The sequence below is a fragment of the Oncorhynchus mykiss genome, chromosome 12, assembly GCF_013265735.2.
Source record: "Oncorhynchus mykiss isolate Arlee chromosome 12, USDA_OmykA_1.1, whole genome shotgun sequence".
In the NCBI taxonomy this organism is placed as follows: domain Eukaryota; kingdom Metazoa; phylum Chordata; class Actinopteri; order Salmoniformes; family Salmonidae; genus Oncorhynchus; species Oncorhynchus mykiss.
In genome coordinates this window covers 9,511,963-9,533,125 of record NC_048576.1, presented here as the reverse complement: position 1 = coordinate 9,533,125, position 21,163 = coordinate 9,511,963, and the positions used below count along the sequence as shown (strand labels likewise).

At 42.0% G+C, this 21,163-nt stretch overlaps 1 protein-coding gene across 2 annotated transcripts in view; it reads right to left on the bottom strand.

Moving 5' to 3' along the window:
* Positions 1-9,480: 9,480 nt before the first annotated feature.
* lman1 (lectin, mannose-binding, 1) overlaps positions 9,481-21,163 on the bottom strand; it is a 28,072-nt gene continuing 16,389 nt past the window's right edge. For both annotated transcript variants that reach the window (XM_021622601.2, XM_021622602.2), the window contains exons 11-13: positions 10,960-11,119; positions 10,592-10,719; positions 9,481-10,049 (exon numbers count right to left, since the gene is read on the bottom strand). In XM_021622601.2, coding sequence (XP_021478276.2) covers positions 10,013-10,049; positions 10,592-10,719; positions 10,960-11,119 — 325 coding nt within the window. In that variant the 3' untranslated portion in view covers positions 9,481-10,012. The remainder of the gene's footprint in view (positions 10,050-10,591; positions 10,720-10,959; positions 11,120-21,163) is intronic.

Genomic DNA, 21,163 nt, shown 5'->3' with positions numbered 1-21,163 from the left:
ACTTTAAGGATTGATATTGATAAATGGGACAGGTTCAATCAATGACAGAATTGGTGTATAGCACAATGCAAAAGGTCACAGTCAAATTTTTGGGGATTTCAAGATCCCAAGACATTCTTGTTCCCCTGTCACATTAGTTGTTGCGTCCGCCCGCCCACTGCTAGTTAATCACATTACTGAACAAGGTTTGGCCCCTCCCATCTGCCAGAGATATCTGTTTATATCCTGGATGAGTTGGGGGGAGTGGGAGCTGAGGGCTGGAGGAGCTGAGGAGCTGAGGGTGGGGGGAGGAGGGGGAGCTGAGGGCTGGAAGAGCTGAGGGTGGGGGGAGGAGGGGGAGCTGAGGGCTGCAGGAGCTGAGGGTGGGGGGAGGAAGGAGAGCTGAGGGCTGGAGGAGCTGAGGGTGGGGGGGAGGAAGGGGAGCTGAGGGCTGGAGGAGCTAAGGGTGGTGGGGGGGTTGTTGAGGGCTGGAGGAACTGGGGGGGGGGGGGGGTGAGGGCTGGAGGAGCTGGAGTTGGGGGGAAGAGCTGAGGGCTGGAGGACCTGAGGGGTACTGAGGGCTGGAGGAGCTGGGGGGGAGCTGAGGGAGGGGGACTGAGGGCTGGAGGAACTGGGGGTGGGGGGAGCTGAGGGCTGGAGGAGCTGAGGGGGGACTGAGGGCTGGAGGACCTGGGGGTGGGGGGAGCTGAGGGCTGGAGTTATATAAAGAAATCTTTATGTAACAGCATGAAGAATAACGCAACGTACATTTGTGTACAGAGTGTGCAGAATGCAGGGTTGTATACTTTCATATTCTTATCATCAAACGCTGATGTTCTTCATAATTGGTATGAAATTACAGACAGACAAGCTGAATTTTATAACCATAGCATTTGCCCTTTTCTATAGCTACACTGTTGATTGCAGTTTGCTGTACTGTACTGCGTTGTACTGTGCTACACTGTACTGTGCTGTACTGTACTGCGTTGTACTGTACTGTGCTATACTGTACTGCATTGTACTGTACTGCGCTGTACTGTGCTGTACTGTACTGTGCTGTACTGTACTGTGCTGTACTGCGCTGTACTGTACTGCGTTGTACTGTACTGCGTTGTACTGTACTGCGTTGTACTGTACTGCGTTGTACTGTACTGCGTTGTACTGTACTCTACTGCGTTGTACTGTACTGTACTGTGCTGTACTGTACTGCGTTGTACTGTGCTACACTGTACTGTGCTACACTGTACTGTGCTGTACTGTACTGCGTTGTACTGTGCTACACTGTACTGTACTGCGTTGTACTGTACTGCGTTGTACTGTGCTATACTGTGCTGTACTGGGGAGGCGGGTGAAGGAGGCAGTTTCCTGTGAAATAAGTGTCATCATCTCTTATTTATGACGAGTGACACTGCAACAATGCAGTCTGACAATAACAGATTACGGTGTGCATCTAACATATACCCTATTCCATTTGAGGGAGGAGAGAAAGAGAGCAAGAGAGAGAGAGAGGAAACTAATGGCAGAACGTACAGTACTTTCGGAAAGTTCAAACCTCTTGACTTTTTCCACATTTTGCTACGTTGCAGCCTTATTCTAAAATGGATTAAATAAATACAAATCCTCATCAATCTACACACAATGCCCCATAATGACGAAGCGAAAACATCTTTTGCAAATTTATTAAAATTGAAAAACAGAATTATCTTATTTACCTAAGCATTCAGTCACTTTACTATGAGACTCTAAAATGAGCTCAGGTGTATCCTGTTTCCATTGACCATCCTTGAGATATTTCTACAACTAACTTGATTGAATTCAATTGGACATGATTTGGAAAGGCACACAGTTGACAGTGCATGTCAGAGCAAAAACCAAGCCGTGAGGTCGAAGGAATTGTTCGTAGAGCTCCGAGACAGGATTGTGTCGAGGCACAGATCTGGGGAAGGGTTCCAAAAAATGTCCGCAGCATTGAAGGTCCCCAAGAACACAGTGGCCTCCATCATTCATAAATGGAAGAAGTTTGGAGCCACCAAGACTCTTCCTAGAGCTGGCCGCCCAGCCAAACTGAGCAATCGGGGAAGAAGGGGCTTGGTCAGAGAATTGAGCAAGAACCTGATTGTCACTTTGACAGAGCTCCAGAGTTCCTCTGTGGAGATGGGAGAAACTTCCAGAAGGGCAACCATCTCTGCATCACTTCACCAATCAGGCCTTTATGGTAGAGTGGCCAGACGGAAGCCACTCCTCAGTAAAAGGCACGCGACAGCCCCACTTGGAGTTTGCCAAAAGGCACCTAAAGGACTCTCCATGAGAAACAACATTCTCTGGACTGATGAAATCAAGATTGAACTCTTTAGCAAGCGTCACATCTGGAGGAAACCTGGCACCATCCCTTCGGTGAAGCATGGTGGTGGCAGCATCATGCTGTGGGGAAACCTGGCACCATCCCTTCGGTGAAGCATCGTGGTGGCAGCATCATGCTGTGGGGAGCTTGACTAAATTATGTATACATTTAAAGTAGAAATATAACTTAACCGAATACTACCCTGTCACTGTATGATTGTATGAATCTTATTGGAATCATAACACTAAATCTAATGTGTGTAGTTTTAGTCAAGAATTAGAACAAGGACTTTCTGTTCCTTGTTAGAGACAAATGGAGCTATCGTCAGACCGGCTGGAATACTGTGTTCCTTACAGGACATTATGTCCCCACCCAGGGAGGGGAGAGACCTTGGGCTTGTAGAACATTGTTTAACAGGTGGCAGACAATGTGAGAAGACTTGTGAACTATGTTGCCATTGTATCTGAGGAGGGACATTTCTGAAAAAATGTGAGGTATATAAACCAAATGTACATGGTATTATGACCAGAGCTCTCGAGAATAAACACTATTGGCTAAGTTGACTGATCTCTATCCGTTTTATTTCAATAATAACCTTACAAATTCTTAGAAATAGACAGAGTGTATTAATTGCATTGGTTAATGAACACATAGGAACAAAATCCCTCTAACACCCATCCAACCTGACAGAGCTTGAGAGGATCTGCAGAGAAAAAGAGGAGAAACTCCTCAAATACAGACGTGCCAAGTTTGTAGCGTCACACCCAGGAAGACTCTACGCTGTAATCATCAAGGTGCTTAAACAAAGTATTGAGTAAAAGGTCTGAATACTTATGTAAATGTGATATATATTTTTTTTTCTAATAAATTTGCTAAAATTTCTAAACCTGTTTTTGCTTTGTCATTATGGGGTATTGTGTGTAGATTGATGAGGAAAAAAACTATTTAATACATGTTAGAATAAGGCTGTAACGTAACCAAAATGTAGAAAAAGTCAAGGGGCCTGAATACTTTTTGAATGCCCTGTATGTAGATTGAGACACATTCATCACCAGTGGTGTCCATTAAAACATACATGTTTTACCTGTTATGTTACAATGTTCATTTTTCACTCGCTATGTTGTCATACATTCCCTCAGAGGCTGACAAGAGGATAAAGCCGGTATTTGTACACATGCCATCAGGATTAGTGAGAGGTCACGGTGGTGATGTGACCTGGAAGTATAATGGTTAACATCATACTGTAGCTCAGGAGAAACAGCGTCCACATCACAGCTGCCATAACCAGCCGAATCACAACAAGTTAAACTACATGACCAAAAGGTGTTCGAACACCTGCTTGTCGAACATCTCACTCCAAAATCATCTGCATTCATAGGGAATTGGTCCCCCACCTTTGCTGCTATAACAGCCTCCAGTCTTCTGGGAAGGTTTTCCACTAGATGTTGGAACATTTGGGGCGGGGATTTCCAACATCTAGTGGAAAGCCTCTCTATACCAGGCGGTGTGAAAAGAATGCCCAGGAAATCGTCAGACCCCAACCACCCAAGCCATAGATCTGACACCAACAGGCTCTTGAACAGCTTCTATCCCCAAGCTATACGACTGATAAATCAAATCAAATTTATTTGTCACATACACATGGTTAGCAGATGTTAATGCGAGTGTAGCGAAATGCTTGTGCTTCTAGTTCCAACAATGCAGTAATAACCAACGAGTAATCTAACCTAACAATTCCAAAACTACTACCTTATACACACAAGTGTAAAGGGATAAAGAATATGTACATAAAGATATATGAATGAGTGATGGTACAGAACGGCATAGGCAAGATGCAGTAGATGGTATCGAGTACAGTATATACATATGAGATGAGTAATGTAGGGTATGTAAACATTATATTAAGTAGCATTGTTTAAAGTGGCTAGTGATATATTTTACATCAATTCCCATTATTAAAGTGGATGGAGTTGAGTCAGTGTGTTGGCAGCAGCCACTCAATGTTAGTGATGGCTGTTTAACAGTCTGATGGCCTTGAGATAGAAGCTGTTTTTCAGTCTCTCGGTCCCAGCTTTGATGCACCTGTACTGACCTCGCCTTCTGGATGATAGCGGGGTGAACAGGCAGTGGCTCGGGTGGTTGTTGTCCTTGATGATCTTTATGGCCTTCCTGTGACATCGGGTGGTGTAGGTGTCCTGGAGGGCAGGTAGTTTGCCCCCGGTGATGCGTTGTGCAGACCTCACTACCCTCTGGAGAGCCTTACGGTTGTGGGCGGAGCAGTTGCCGTACCAGGCGGTGATACAGCCCGACAGGATGCTCTCGATTGTGCATCTGTAGAAGTTTGTGAGGGGTTTTAGGTGACAAGCCGAAAGCACTGTCACTCCATCTGATAAATAGCTAACAAAATAGCTACATGGACTGAGTTGACTTTTTCTTTCAGTCTCTATGCACACTAACAGGGCCCTTACACACTCACACAATGTCACTTAATCTGATCACACACACATAATACTCACATACATTTATACTGACTCTACACACGGACTCACATGCAAGCTCCCGCTACTCTGTTTATCTTATATCCCGTTGCCTCGTCACCTTACCCCTATACATATCTATCGTCATCACTCAAGTATTCCTGCACATGTAAATATAGTATTGGAACGGATTTAAATATTTCCTGCATATAGTATGCTTACTTACGGGTTATTTCATTCCTTATTTCTTGTTTTTTTTTCCTAGTAATATATTGTATTGATTATTGAATTGTTGGGTTTTGAATTTGCAAGAAAGGCATTTCACTGACATAAAAACTTGAAATTTACTTCCACTCAGCCACAAGAGCATTAGTGAGGTCGAGCATTGATGTTGGGCGATTAGGCCTGGCTCGCAGTCTGTGTTCCAATTCATCCCTAATGTGGTCGATGGGGTTGAGGTCAGGGCTCTGTGCAGGCCAGTCAAGCTCTTCCACACTGATCTCGACAAACCATTTCTGTATGGACCTCGCTTTGTGCACTGGGGCATTGTCATGCTGAAACAGCAAAGAGCCTAACCCAAACTGTGGCCAAAAAGTTGGAAGCACAGAATGGTCTAGAATTTCATTGTATGTTGTAGAATTAAGATTTCCCTTCACTGGAACTAAGGGGCCTAGCCCGAACCATTAAAAACAGCCCCAGTCCATTATTCATCCGCCACCAAACTTTACAGTTGGCACTATGCATTGGGGCAAGCTTCTCCTGGCATCTGCCAAACCCCGATTTGTCTGTCGGACTGCCAGATGGTGAAGCGTGATTCCAGAGAACGCGTTTCCACTGCTCCAGAGTTTAATGGCAATGAGCTTTACACCACTCCAACTGACGCTTGGCATTGCGCATGATCTTAGGCTTGTGTGCGGCTGCTCGGCCATGGAAACCCATTTCATGAAGCTCCCGACGAACACTTCTTGTGCTGACATTGCTGTTTGGAACTTGGTAGTGAGTGTTGGAACGGAGGACAGATAATTTTTACGTGCTACGCGCTTCAACTCTTGGCGGTCCTGTTCTGTGAGCTTGTGTGGCCTACCACTTAGCCGTTGTTGCTCCTAGATGTTTCCACGTCACAATAACAGCACTTACAGTTGACCGGGGCAGCTCTAGCAGGGCAGATATTTGACCAACTGACTTGTTGGAAAGGTGGCATCCTATGGAAGTCACTGAGCTCTTCAGTAAGGCCATTCTACTGTCAATGTTCGTCTATGGAGATTGCATGGTTTTGTGCTCGATTTTAGCAAACGGGTGTGACTGAAATAGCCGAATCCACAAATTTGAAGGGGTGTCCACATACGCTACATAAACCAAAAGTATCTCCGCAGGACATGGCGTCATATACCAATGACCCATAGTCCGTACTCATGCGAACTGTATGGCATGCCTAGATTGATATATTAATTTGATCAAATATGAACTAACATTTTATTTAGGACACAGTGCCATTCATTTGTGGAAATATGCCTGCTGCGGAGGCACTCACGGGTTTCCATTTGTTGCTGTTGGTATTACTGGTATGCAAACATTTGTTTGGAGAGACCCATATGCAATCAGACAGTTATTTCTAATATACACTCAACAAAAAATATAACCGCGACATACAACAATTTCAAATATTTTAGAGTTACAGTTCATATCAGGAAATCAGTCAATTGAAATCATTGAATTTGGCCCTAATCTATGGATTTCATATGACTGGTAATACAGATAGGCATCTCATGGTCACAGATACCTTAAAAAGAGGTAGGGGTGTGGATCAGAAAACCAGTCAGTATCTGGTGAGATCACCATTTGCTTCATGCAGCGTGACACATCTCCTTCACATAGAGTTGATCAGGCTGTTGATTGTGGCCTGTGGAATGTTGTCCCACTCCTCTTCAATGGCTGTAAGAAGTTGCTGGATATTGACGGGACCTGGAACACGCTGTCATACACGTCGATCCAGAGCATCCCAAACATGCTCAATGGATGACATGTCTGGTGTGTATGCAGGCCATGGAAGAACTGGGACATTTTCAGTTTCCAGGAATTGTGTAGAGATCCTTGCGACATGGGGTCGTGTGTTATCATGCTGAAACATGAGGTGATGGCGGCGAATGAATGGCACGACAACGGGCCTTAAGATCTCGTCACGGTATCTGTCACTTAAAATTGCCATTGATAAACTGCAAATTGTGTTCGTTGTCCGTAGCTTATGCCTGCCTATACCATAACCCCACCACCACGGGGCACTCTGTTCACATCAGCAAACCGCTCGCCCACACGATGCCATCTGCCCCGTACAGTTGAAACCAGGATTCATCCATGAAGAACACACTTCTCCAGCGTGCTAGTGGCCATCAAAAGGTGAGCATATGCCCACTGATGTCAGTTACAACAAACTGTATATGAAAACATAAAAAAATAAAAAGGTTATTCAAGTATTAATTACCAAAATTATGAAGATTCCGGTAACTGTTAAATTACCGGTAGCTTGGCAACCCTACCTACAGTGCCTTGCGAAAGTATTCGGCCCCCTTGAACTTTGCAACCTTTTGCCACATTTCAGGCTTCAAACATAAAGATATAAAACTGTATTTCTTTGTGAAGAATCAACAACAAGTGGGACACAATCATGAAGTGGAACGACATTTATTGGATATTTCAAACTTTTTTAAACAAATCAAAAACTGAAAAATTGGGCGTGCAAAATTATTCAGCCCCCTTAAGTTAATACTTTGTAGCGCCACCTTTTGCTGCGATTACAGCTGTAAGTCGCTTGGGGTATGTCTCTATCAGTTTTGCACATCGAGAGACTGAATTTTTTTCCCATTCCTCCTTGCAAAACAGCTCGAGCTCAGTGAGGTTGGATGGAGAGCATTTGTGAACAGCAGTTTTCAGTTCTTTCCACAGATTCTCGATTGGATTCAGGTCTGGACTTTGACTTGGCCATTCTAACACCTGGATATGTTTATTTTTGAACCATTCCATTGTAGATTTTGCTTTATGTTTTGGATCATTGTCTTGTTGGAAGACAAATCTCCGTCCCAATCTCAGGTCTTTTGCAGACTCCATCAGGTTTTCTTCCAGAATGGTCCTGTATTTGGCTCCATCCATCTTCCCATAAATTTTAACCATCTTCCCTGTCCCTGCTGAAGAAAAGCAGGCCCAAACCATGATGCTGCCACCACCATGTTTGACAGTGGGGATGGTGTGTTCAGCTGTGTTGCTTTTACGCCAAACATAACATTTTGCATTGTTGCCAAAAAGTTCAATTTTGGTTTCATCTGACCAGAGCACCTTCTTCCACATGTTTGGTGTGTCTCCCAGGTGGCTTGTGGCAAACTTTAAACGACACTTTTTATGGATATCTTTAAGAAATGGCTTTCTTCTTGCCACTCTTCCATAAAGGCCAGATTTGTGCAATATACGACTGATTGTTGTCCTATGGACAGAGTCTCCCACCTCAGCTGTAGATCTCTGCAGTTCATCCAGAGTGATCATGGGCCTCTTGGCTGCATCTCTGATCAGTCTTCTCCTTGTATGAGCTGAAAGTTTAGAGGGACGGCCAGGTCTTGGTAGATTTGCAGTGGTCTGATACTCCTTCCATTTCAATATTATCGCTTGCACAGTGCTCCTTGGGATGTTTAAAGCTTGGGAAATATTTTTGTATCCAAATCCGGCTTTAAACTTCTTCACAACAGTATCTCGGACCTGCCTGGTGTGTTCCTTGTTCTTCATGATGCTCTCTGCGCTTTTAACGGACCTCTGAGACTATCACAGTGCAGGTGCATTTATACGGAGACTTGATTACACACAGGTGGATTGTATTTATCATCATTAGTCATTTAGGTCAACATTGGATCATTCAGAGATCCTCACTGAACTTCTGGAGAGAGTTTGCTGCACTGAAAGTAAAGGGGCTGAATAATTTTGCACGCCCAATTTTTCAGTTTTTGATTTGTTAAAAAAGTTTGAAATATCCAATAAATGTCGTTCCACTTCATGATTGTGTCCCACTTGTTGTTGATTCTTCACAAAAAAATACAGTTTTATATCTTTATGTTTGAAGCCTGAAATGTGGCAAAAGGTCGCAAAGTTCAAGGGGGCCGAATACTTTCGCAAGGCACTGTATACCTCACCACTGGCACACAGAGTTATTCTCTCTCACATAAGGCCCAGCATAATGTCCCCTGATCTGTCAGAGGCTATTATTGCTGGACACCAGTCTACCGTGCCAGAGACACCAGTCTACCGTAGAGACACCAGTCTACCGTAGAGACACCAGTCTACCGTAGAGACACCAGTCTACCGTAGAGACACCAGTCTACCGTAGAGACACCAGTCTACCGTAGAGACACCAGTCTACCGTAGAGACACCAGTCTACCAGTCTACTGTAGAGACACCAGTCTACTGTAGAGACACCAGTCTACCGTGCATCCCTTAGACAAAAACCTTGACCAGACTAAGCACTAAGCCATGCATTAAGCTAATGTCTTTAAAAAGGGATCCTGAACTTTAGCGACAGGACGATAGCGTAAACAGATCTGGGACCAGGCCAGTAGGTCAAATTTAACAACAATTAGGCTACTTTTTTAAATACCTGAAAACCAAAATGTAAACAATAGGATGGCATACAGGAACAAAGACAAAAATGTTGGTTTGTTTTTTTGTTTATGTAAATTGCTTGAGAAGAAAAAATAAAAAAAGCCAGATTGGCATGTTTCAGCCATTCAAGACGACACACATATTGGACATCCACTCTTCTGGCTCTTCTTCAACACAGTTCAGAATTCATACAAAATTGCACATTTATTAAATCCACAGTTTTCCGAGCTATGTGAACGGGCATTCGGTGTTTTTGTTTTCTGAGAGTGGGAACTTATCAAAAAAATCAGTCGAAAGGTCAGAATATCACCCAACGACTTGTCAAAATACTGTATAGAATATATTACATCATATTTGGAATCTTTTAACAAAATGTCCCACACGAGCATTCATTCACATACCCTATACATAATATCAGATCAAATTAAAACTAAAGAAATTAAAAAAGAAACTTCTCAAACAAAATCTAATTTTCAAGTACAATAATTTACAATTTTGAAAAACCAAACCAAACCAAAATAACCAGGAAAATGAACAGTCTCTCATTTACATATTGGCATGATCTTGATGAGTGTTTCATCAAAAGAATTTCTTTGCTGCTGCTTCTTGTTGACTTCTGTAGAGGGAGAAGAAAGAGAAAGAGATGAGAGAGAGGAGAGAGTTGAAATTGAGAAGAGAGGAGAGAGTTGAAATTGAGAAGAGAGGAGAGAGTTGAAATTGAGAAGAGAGAGTTGAAATTGAGAAGAGAGAGTTGAAATTGAGAAGAGAGAGTTGAAATTGAGAAGAGAGGAGAGAGTTGGAATTGAGAAGAGAGGAGAGAGTTGGAATTGAGAAGAGAGGAGAGAGTTGAAATTGAGAAGAGAGGAGAGAGTTGAAATTGAGAAGAGAGGAGAGAGTTGAAATTGAGAAGAGAGGAGAGAGTTGAAATTGAGAAGAGAGGAGAGAGTTGAAATTGAGAAGAGAGGAGAGAGTTGAAATTGAGAAGAGAGAGTTGAAATTGAGAAGAGAGAGTTGAAATTGAGAAGAGAGAGTTGAAATTGAGAAGAGAGAGTTGAAATTGAGAAGAGAGAGTTGAAATTGAGAAGAGAGATGAGTTATGACAAAAAATAATATTTTTTAAATGTATTAGTTATACTATTTATTTATTATTGCTCTTACTTGTACATAATGTAGCTGAAGAACAGGACTGATTGGATGACCACAAAGACCAGGAAGTGTGTGGTACCCAAACAGGAAGGCATTGGAGGGGGATCAGGGCAGTTCATCACCTGCTTTTCACTGGGGTTCTACATGCAGCATAAGACACAAAAATATACAGTAAAAATCTAGATTCCTCATGTCTTCGTTCTTTCCCGTCTTCTCAAAACACATTGGAGGAGAAGGTCTGAGGGAGAAAGACCGTGGATCTTCTCTTCCAATGGTGGTTGGCGAAGGAGGCGAAGTTCGAGTAATCAGGAAAAAAAAAAACTTGAGAAAGACGTGTGGATAACGCCTGAGATTTACAGTCAAATAAGTTATTGACAAACCCCAGTGCGTGTGATGAGGTGTTCGATGTTCTTCTTGACCACGTGTAGATGTTCCTTGATGTCGTTGAAGTGTTGGACCGTCTCATACGTTCCCATGCCAACTGCGTTGCCCTGATGCTGGCTGGCACCAATCTGCTTCAGAGACTCATAGAACGAGTTTCTGAGGAGAAAAAAAACAGAGTCACTGTTGAACACAGCCCAAGCTGCAGTAGAAACATGTCAGATCCCTCTCACTGTTGAACACAGCCCAAGCTGCAGTAGAAACATGTCAGATCCCTCTCACTGTTGAACACAGCCCAAGCTGCAGTAGAAACATGTCAGATCCCTCTCACTGTTGAACACAGCCCAAGCTGCAGTAGAAACATGTCAGATCCCTCTCACTGTGGAACACAGCCCAAGCTGCAGTAGAAACATGTCAGATCCCTCTCACTGTGGAACACAGCCCAAGCTGCAGTAGAAACATGTCAGATCCCTCTCACTGTGGAACACAGCCCAAGCTGCAGTAGAAACATGTCAGATCCCTCTCACTGTTGAACACAGCCCAAGCTGCAGTAGAAACACGTCAGATCCCTCTCACTGTGGAACACAGCCCAAGCTGCAGTAGAAACATACATACGATAGGAAAAATTCAGACATTTTCTACATCAGCCCACCAGAAAGGTTAGCGAAGAAAAACCTCAGCCCATGGTAAACAACATCTGAAGTAGGCGACAACATTAAACCAGGAAGGAATTCCAGCTAATACAGAATGAAGAAGATTAATTGAATAGGTCTTCCTATACCTAAAAAATCTAAATAAGGTATGTGAACTTGAAGTCTAGGTATTTGGAAGATGATTGAATTAAGGTTGAAGGAAATGTTTTCCCTATGATGGGGTGTCAAATCAAAAGTTTATTGATTGCGTACACAGATGTTAAATCGCTTCTAGCTCTAACAGTGCAGTAATGCCTAGCAATAAAAACAGCACACACAATCTAGATACAAAACAATATGTTATATAGGATGAGCCATGACTACAATACAGGATATATGTCTAAAGTAGGTAAAACAGTATGTAAACATTATTAAAGTGACCAGTGGTCCATGACTATGTATATAGGACAGCAGTCTCTATAGGGACAGGGTAGAGTACTGGGTAGTCGCGGGCTAGTAACAGTGACTGAGGTTCAGGGCAGGGTACCGGGTAGTAACAGTGACTGAGGTTCAGGGCAGGGTACCGGGTAGTAACAGTGACTGAGGTTCAGGGCAGGGTACCGGGTAGTAACAGTGACTGAGGTTCAGGGCAGGGTACCGGGTAGTAACAGTGACTGAGGTTCAGGGCAGGGTACCGGGTAGTAACAGTGACTGAGGTTCAGGGCAGGGTACCGGGTAGTAACAGTGACTGAGGTTCAGGGTAGAGTACTGGGTAGTCGCCGGCTAGTAACAGTGACTGAGGTTCAGGGCAGGGTACCGGGTAGTAACAGTGACTGAGGTTCAGGGCAGGGTACCGGGTAGTAACAGTGACTGAGGTTCAGGGTAGAGTACTGGGTAGTCGCCGGCTAGTAACAGTGACTGAGGTTCAGGGCAGGGTACCGGGTAGTAACAGTGACTGAGGTTCAGGGCAGGGTACCGGGTAGTAGTGTCCCAAAGTCCCAGCTTTGATGCACCTGTACTGTCCTTCTCCCTCTTGATGAAGTGAGGGTGTGAATGTGTGACTCAGACTGACAGACAGGTTTATCCATGTGGTAAAGCTATTGGACAGTTCTCTGGGAACAACATCCAGACCACTAATCCTGATTGAAAAGAAGGAGATGAGGCAGAGAAAGTGGGCCAGCACAGGTGATCACAACACGCAGACCGATCCGATACACTACACACACACACACACACACACACACACACACACACACACACACACACACTGCGTCCTTTAAATGGTGCATACGTTATATTATATATTTTATGTTATACAAATCGTATCCTTTTTTTATTATTATCCAAAATCATTAATTAAAAAAACAAACAAACAAATATATATATATATATACACACAGTGCCTTGCGAAAGTATTCGGCCCCCTTGAACTTTGCGACCTTTTGCCACATTTCAGGCTTCAAACATAAAGATATAAAACTGTATTTTTTTGTGAAGAATCAACAACAAGTGGGACACAATCATGAAGTGGAACGACATTTATTGGATATTTCAAACTTTTTTAACAAATCAAAAACTGAAAAATTGGGCGTGCAAAATTATTCAGCCCCTTTACTTTCAGTGCAGCAAACTCTCTCCAGAAGTTCAGTGAGGATCTCTGAATGATCCATTGTTGACCTAAATGACTAATGATGATAAATACAATCCACCTGTGTGTAATCAAGTCTCCGTATAAATGCACATGCACTGTGATAGTCTCAGAGGTCCGTTAAAAGCGCAGAGAGCATCATGAAGAACAAGGAACACACCAGGCAGGTCCGATATACTGTTGTGAAGAAGTTTAAAGCCGGATTTGGATACAAAAAGATTTCCCAAGCTTTAAACATCCCAAGGAGCACTGTGCAAGCGATAATATTGAAATGGAAGGAGTATCAGATCACTGCAAATCTACCAAGACCTGGCCGTCCCTCTAAACTTTCAGCTCATACAAGGAGAAGACTGATCAGAGATGCAGCCAAGAGGCCCATGATCACTCTGGATGAACTGCAGAGATCTACAGCTGAGGTGGGAGACTCTGTCCATAGGACAACAATCAGTCGTATATTGCACAAATCTGGCCTTTATGGAAGAGTGGCAAGAAGAAAGCCATTTCTTAAAGATATCCATAAAAAGTGTTGTTTAAAGTTTGCCACAAGCCACCTGGGAGACACACCAAACATGTGGAAGAAGGTGCTCTGGTCAGATGAAACCAAAATTGAACTTTGCAACAATGCAAAACGTTATGTTTGGTGTAAAAGCCACACAGCTGAACACACCATCCCCACTGTCAAACATGGTGGTGGCGGCATCATGGTTTGGGCCTGCTTTTCTTCAGCAGGGACATGGAAGATGGTTAAAATTGATGGGAAGATGGATGGAGCCAAATACAGGACCATTCTGGAAGAAAACCTGATGGAGTCTGCAAAAGTCCTGAGACTGGGACGGAGATTTGTCTTCCAACAAGAGAATGATCCAAAACATAAAGCAAAATCTACAATGGAATGGTTCAAAAATAAACATATCCAGGTGTTAGAATGGCCAAGTCAAAGTCCAGACCTGAATCCAATCGAGAATCTGTGGAAAGAACTGAAAACTGCTGTTCACAAATGCTCTCCATCCAACCTCACTGAGCTCGAGCTGTTTTGCAAGGAGGAATGGGAAAAAATTTCAGTCTCTCGATGTGCAAAACTGATAGACATACCCCAAGCGACTTACAGCTGTAATCGCAGCAAAAGGTGGCGCTACAAAGTATTAACTTAAGGGGGCTGAATAATTTTGCACGCCCAATTTTTCAGTTTTTGATTTGTTAAAAAAGTTTGAAATATCCAATAAACGTCGTTCCACTTCATGATTGTGTCCCACTTGTTGTTGACTCTTCACAAAAAAATACAGTTTTATATCTTTATGTTTGAAGCCTGAAATATGGCAAAAGGTCGCAAAGTTCAAGGGGGCCGAATACTTTCGCAAGGCACTGTATCTCTATATCCAGTATCTCTATATCCAGTATCTATTTCTATATCCAGTATCTATTTCTATATCCAGTATCTATAATCTATCTATTTTGTACCACAATAGGTACCACAATGGGTAGTGATGCATTTGTCAGTTTAATGAGTTTACAATATTTCTGGACGGGGCCGGATTAAGAAATCATACGGGCTTTGTTTAAAAAATATATAATTGTTAACAGTAGTGTTGAGCGATTAACCAAAATGTCTGTTATTTGTCCGTTTTTTAACAACTAATTGACCTATATCGGTTAAATGATTTGAATTTCGTTCTGTTTTTTTTCTTCCTGTGAGCTCAACGAGCACATTACCACAGTTTCTCTAGAGATCAGATCCAGCATGAACTGTGTAATGCAGTAGGGAGTTGTTTAAACACCACTTTAAATGTGTACATGACACCGCAACAAAATTTCCCCATGGGGACAATAAAGTCAGTAAAGTAAAGTAGTTGTAGTTTCCAACAGGCAAATATTCTAAATAGTGTAGTGCATAAAACGTGGTAATTAACTATAATCCATTGCGCATCTACTTGTCCAGTCAGAGTTTTACAACTGCCACAGAAGAGGCAGAATAATCCAATCGTGAGGGGATAGAGAGAGCAGCTGTTGCAAGGTCTCTCTACCTGAAAATACATGATCAGGTATTCCCAAACTGGGGGGGGGTACGCGCAATGCCGTCGGGGGTACACCTGCACATGTCAAAGACACAAGTTGTTCTGTTTCCACAAGCACATCCATTGCTAGCATCAGAAATTCTACATGTTGTTGTTAGCCCAGCTAGCATGGATACTGACAGTTGTGAGTCTGATGCAGCCGAAGAGCTGCTGCCCCCTTCCCTGGGAAAGCACAGAACAGACAGGGACGTTAGACCATCGAAGAGGCGCAAATATGATAACTACATTGATTTGGGGTTCATTTATATTGGGAATAGCACCTTTCCTCAGCCACAGTGTGTTATATGTGCAAAAATACTTTTTTCCACCATAATTTGTAAATAAATTCATAAAAAATCCTTCAATGTGATTTTTAGGATTTTTTTTCTCTCATTTTGTCTGTCAAAGTTGAAGTGTATCTATGATGAAAATTATAGGCTTCTCTCATCTTTTTATGTGGGAAAACTTGCACAATTGGTGGCTGACAATACTTTTTTGCCCCGCTATATATATATATATATATATATAAAAACAACAGACAGGGACGTTGGACATATATATATATAGGTCCAACGTCCCTGTCTGTTGTTTGGTGCTTTTCCAGGTAAGGGGGCAGTAGCTCTTCGGCTGCATCAGACTCACAACTGTCAGTATCTATGCTATCTATCTATCTATATGTGTGTGTGTATGTATATATATATATAAGTGTAGGAAAAATAAAATAAAAAAATAGAAAACGTGTGTGTGTATATATGTGTGTAGATATATATATATATATCTACACACATATATACACATACATACACACACATTTTCTATTTATTTTTGCTGCTTCTTGGGCCCCCACGGACCTGGCGAATTCAACCCCAGGAAGCCCCTGCATTAATCCAGCCCTGCTCCTGGACAGAGAGTGAGAGGGTGACAGGAAAGCTGGTAGGAGAGAGAGAGAATGACGGAATGGTCTGGATTCTAACCCACGCCAACACAGGCATAGGTGCTCTGAAGGCATTGGCACAAATCGGTAGAACACCCAAGGCAACCCAGAAACAATTTGAATGATAGTGCGAGTTTCCTACAGTTTGGGTTTTGTTTCCTACAGATTGGGTTTTGTTTCCTACAGTTTGGGTTTTGTTTCCTACAGTTTGGGTTTTGTTTCCTACAGATTGGGTTTTGTTTCCTACAGATTGGGTTTTGTTTCCTACAGATTGGGTTTTGTTTCCTACAGATTGGGTTTTGTTTCCTACAGATTGGGTTTTGTTTCCTACAGTTTGGGGTTTTGTTTCCTACAGATTGGGTTTTGTTTCCTACAGATTGGGTTTTGTTTCCTACAGTTTGGGGTTTTGTTTCCTACAGATTGGGTTTTGTTTCCTACAGATGGGGTTTTGTTTCCTACAGATTGGGTTTTGTTTCCTACAGATGGGGTTTTGTTTCCTACAGATTGGGTTTTGTTTCCTACAGTTTGGGTTTTGTTTCCTACAGTTTGGGTTTTGTTTCCTACAGATTGGGGTTTGTTTCCTACAGATTGGGGTTTGTTTCCTACAGATTGGGTTTTGTTTCCTACAGATTGGGTTTTGTTTCCTACAGATTGGGTTTTGTTTCCTACAGATTGGGTTTTGTTTCCTACAGATTGGGTTTTGTTTCCTACAGTTTGGGTTTTGTTTCCTACAGTTTGGGTTTTGTTTCCTACAGTTTGGGTTTTGTTTCCTACAGTTTGGGTTTTGTTTCCTACAGTTTGGGTTTTGTTTCCTACAGTTTGGGTTTTGTTTCCTACAGTTTGGGTTGTTTCCTACAGATTGGGTTTTGTTTCCTACAGATTGGGTTTTGTTTCCTACAGTTTGGGTATTGTTTCCTACAGTTTGGGGTTTTGTTTCCTACAGATTGGGTTTTGTTTCCTACAGATTGGGTTTTGTTTCCTACAGTTTGGGGTTTTGTTTCCTACAGTTTGGGTTTTGTTTCCTACAGTTTGGGGTTTTGTTTCCTACAGATTGGGTTTTGTTTCCTACAGTTTGGGGTTTTGTTTCCTACAGATTGGGTTTTGTTTCCTACAGATTGGGTTTTGTTTCCTACAGTTTGGGTTTTGTTAAGTCCAGCCAAAATTCCACTCCAGAGCTAAGAAAAGACAACAAACTTACTGTAATGAACAATATATAATCTTAATGTCACAGTGAACGGTCCAAAGTCAATCTCTAAATCCTCTTTAGGATCTTCCCAAAAGGCCATTTATCCTTAACATCAGAAACAAAATCTACCATTAACAAAAAAAAGGGCATGATTGCTGAATTAATCCCATGTTCTTAACCCAGATGCACAGTATCTTAATAAAAACAACTTAGTAAAATATTATAGATCATATTCAATTTACCAAGGTTTAAAACAGAAAAAAATGTATTCACACTATTTATAAATAATACCAAAAGTATTGACCTTAGCAGAGGGCAAATTTCGGATTGGGAATCTCTCAAATTTGTTATGATGGAGGCCAAGCCGTGTAAACCACAGCCTCCAGCACACGTCTATGGTGTCAGCATGGGTCTGATTCCTGCCTACTGCCCTTTGACACAAAGTTCTCTTTCCCCACTGTCATCATCTCTGCTCAATAAAAGTCAGGAAAAAAAAATAGAATAAAAAACATCTACACAGTGCATTTGGAAAGTATTCATACCCCTCGACTTTTTCCACTTTGTTACGTTACAGCCCTATTCCAAAATTGATTTATTCACCTTCCAACAGGACAACGACACTAAGCACACAGCCAAGACAATGCAGGAGTGGCTTCGGGACAAGTCTTTGAATGTCCTTGAGTGGCCCAGCCAGAGCCCGGACTTGAACCCAATCAAACATCTCTGGAGAGACCTGAAAAATAGCGACACTCCCCATCCAACCTGACAGAGCTTGAGAGGATCTGCAGAGAAGAATGGGAGAAACTCCCCAAATACAGGTGTGGCAAGCTTGTAGCATCACACCCAAGAAGACTTGAGGCTGTAATCACTACCAAAAGGTGCTTCAACAAAGTACTGAGTAAAAGGGTCTGAATACTTATGTAAATGTAATATTTAAAGTTTTCCATTTGTAATAAATCTGCAAAAAAATTTAATGTTTAACTGTTTTTGCTTTGTCATTATGGGGTATTGTATTTGAATAACGCTGTAACATAATAAAATTAGGATAAAGTCAAGGGGTCCTGAAGCATTCTGAATGCACTGTACATGGGTTGTGATGGAAGTCGGTTTACAACACTACTTTCTCTGAAATTATTTACTGGTTAAGGGGTTAACCTTAACGAGTATAACACATGATATTGTCTATTGAAACCATAATATATATATTTTTTTAATTACATTGTGGCTTCTGTTTAAAATGTGCTAATCAAAAGTGCCCATGTTAAGGAAAATGTGCAAAATACAGAAGTTATAGTGGCGTGTATCAAAAGAACAGAATTAGACTCAGTTGACATTTTAATAAAGTGAACAAGATCACGTTTCTGATTAAATTACATTTTCTTATAATGTATTATTACTAACAGGAGGGGTACGTCTTTTCCCATTAATATCGTCTTAAGATTTAAAGATGATTACAAGCCAAAAACACTTGACAAATAAAAGCAATTGGAAGGTTGTAAGTATATAGGTCTAGGGGGGGAACGGCAACATCAAGAAAGCAATCAGAAGGATCCCATGTTTTGTATCTGTGTTTGAAGGATGTATTTAAAGACTGAGGTCAAATCCTCCAAGGACAAATGGTGCCCGAGATGCATCCTTTTCTTTCAGCCAGCCCAGGGCCACATGGCACAGAGCACACAGCTGAGGGACGGTCAGACAGTAGAAGACATTTGTATAAACAAAATCCAATTTGTTTCTCAAAATTAAGAAGCAGGCAAATCTCCCTCGAGAAAGTAAGTGAACATTTATTAAAACTGAGTCTAATCTTTATCTTGTCCAAGTGACCCATTTATGAGAAAGCCCTTCTCAGATCAGAGAACATAATTTACCAGAGACTAACAGTAAGACGAGGTCAATCACATAATCATAATTCACATCTCTATAGACGGGGTCAAGACCTTAACGAGGGCATAATAATCTACTAGATTATATTCCCATACAGACCAATCACGTTACTGCATTAGAGTCAGATGTACAGTATGTCAGTACAGTGTTTGTATAGACTTAATGTTGTGCCGGTCGGCTCGACTATAGTATGCATTCTTTGAAGTTCAATGTGAACTTCAAAATCTCCCTACCATCATATCTAAGCCAATGTCAATGAAAATGTGCAAATGAATTTGGGAAGTGCACAACACACTCCCCCGCCTCTCGTCATGGTCCGTGTAGCCATTCCAGAGAATCAGTATATCAGATTTTTGATGGGTCGTTAGCACTAGGGTCATCAGACAATTATTTTGCCAAAACCTAGCTCAAATTCTAGACGTCAGATTAAAACAAATCTACAGCGTCCATAAGGTGACAAATAGACTCAGATCCATTTGGACTGATTAAGTTTGTAGGTGCAACAGTTTTTTTTTTAAATCCAAATTTACCACTCTCACAAATCTGCCCAATGAAAACCAACGATGTGCTACTTTTTGGTAGCATTTCTGACAGTGCTAACATCTTTTGAGTCGAATCTCGGCGTTCTAAAACAGTCGAGTAACCCGGGTTGCTGCACAACAGTAGCAGCTTGCTAGTAGAAGGCTAGCAGCTGTAGCTAGCACCAGTTGGATGAGAAGCAAAAGGAAGTTAGCTAAGCTAGCTCTGTATATTTAGCTAAGGAAAGTTTTTCCTATGGCTGAAGACAGTCACCTGGGTAAAACGCTGACCTGGACACTTGCGTGTAAATCGGAGCACAGATATACTAGCGGACCTCTTTGGCTGCTATTATAGCCTGTTAGATGCACAATACTGTGGGAACTTTGGGAAAACTGCCACGCTGCTAATTAATATATAATACATGCACACACCAGACAGACACATTGCTGTTGGAAGAGCCACAGTATATTCTACCCCTTACCATATGTATTAATTCAGTACGCACCCTCCCTCCTCTGTCAATTACATTTTCTTCACATCGTTATCATCTAAATTTGCGCTGACTGATCAACACAGTGTCAAGTTACTTTTCAATGTGTTCCTGAAAACCTGAAGTCGCCATCCACAAGTAAAGAAGAAGAGGTGTGTGTTGCACACAAAGCATCAGCATCATAATCATATTTTCTTGCGCGACCTGTGACCAGTCAAAAGACAAAAAACACCATGCTTTGCTAACTTGGTTAGTTATGTGATAAAATGAAACTGTTTACAACTTTTTGACTTTTTATCTGAGAAATAAAGTTCATCTGTACTGAGTGAATGCCGTTCTGCATATGACTGTTGTACTGCGCCGTTACTAGTCTGCTTGTGGTCCGCTTGTTAGCTTGCATGATTCTTGCCATTCTCCTTCGACCTCTCTCTCATCAACAAGCAGTTTTTTTCTCACATAGAACTGCCGCTGACTGGATGTTTTTTTTGTTTGGTCACACCATTCTCGGTAAACCCTAGACACTGTCGTACGTGTAAAGCTCAGGAGGGTGGACATTTCTGATACACTGGATCTGGCGTGCCTGGTAACCGACGATCACACCACGCTCAAAGTCGCTGACGTCACTCGTTTTGCCCATTCTGACATTCAATAGAAAAGTAACGGAATGCCTCACGGTCTGTAGAAGCGATACATTTTCATGAACGGGGTGTACCTAATAAACTGGCCACATGACTTTAGTGCCTTATTGCAAACAGGATACATGTTTTGGAACATTTGTATTCTGTACAGGCTTCCTTTTCACTGTCAATTAGTTTAGTATTGTGGAGTTACTACAACGTTGTTGATCCATCCTCAGTTG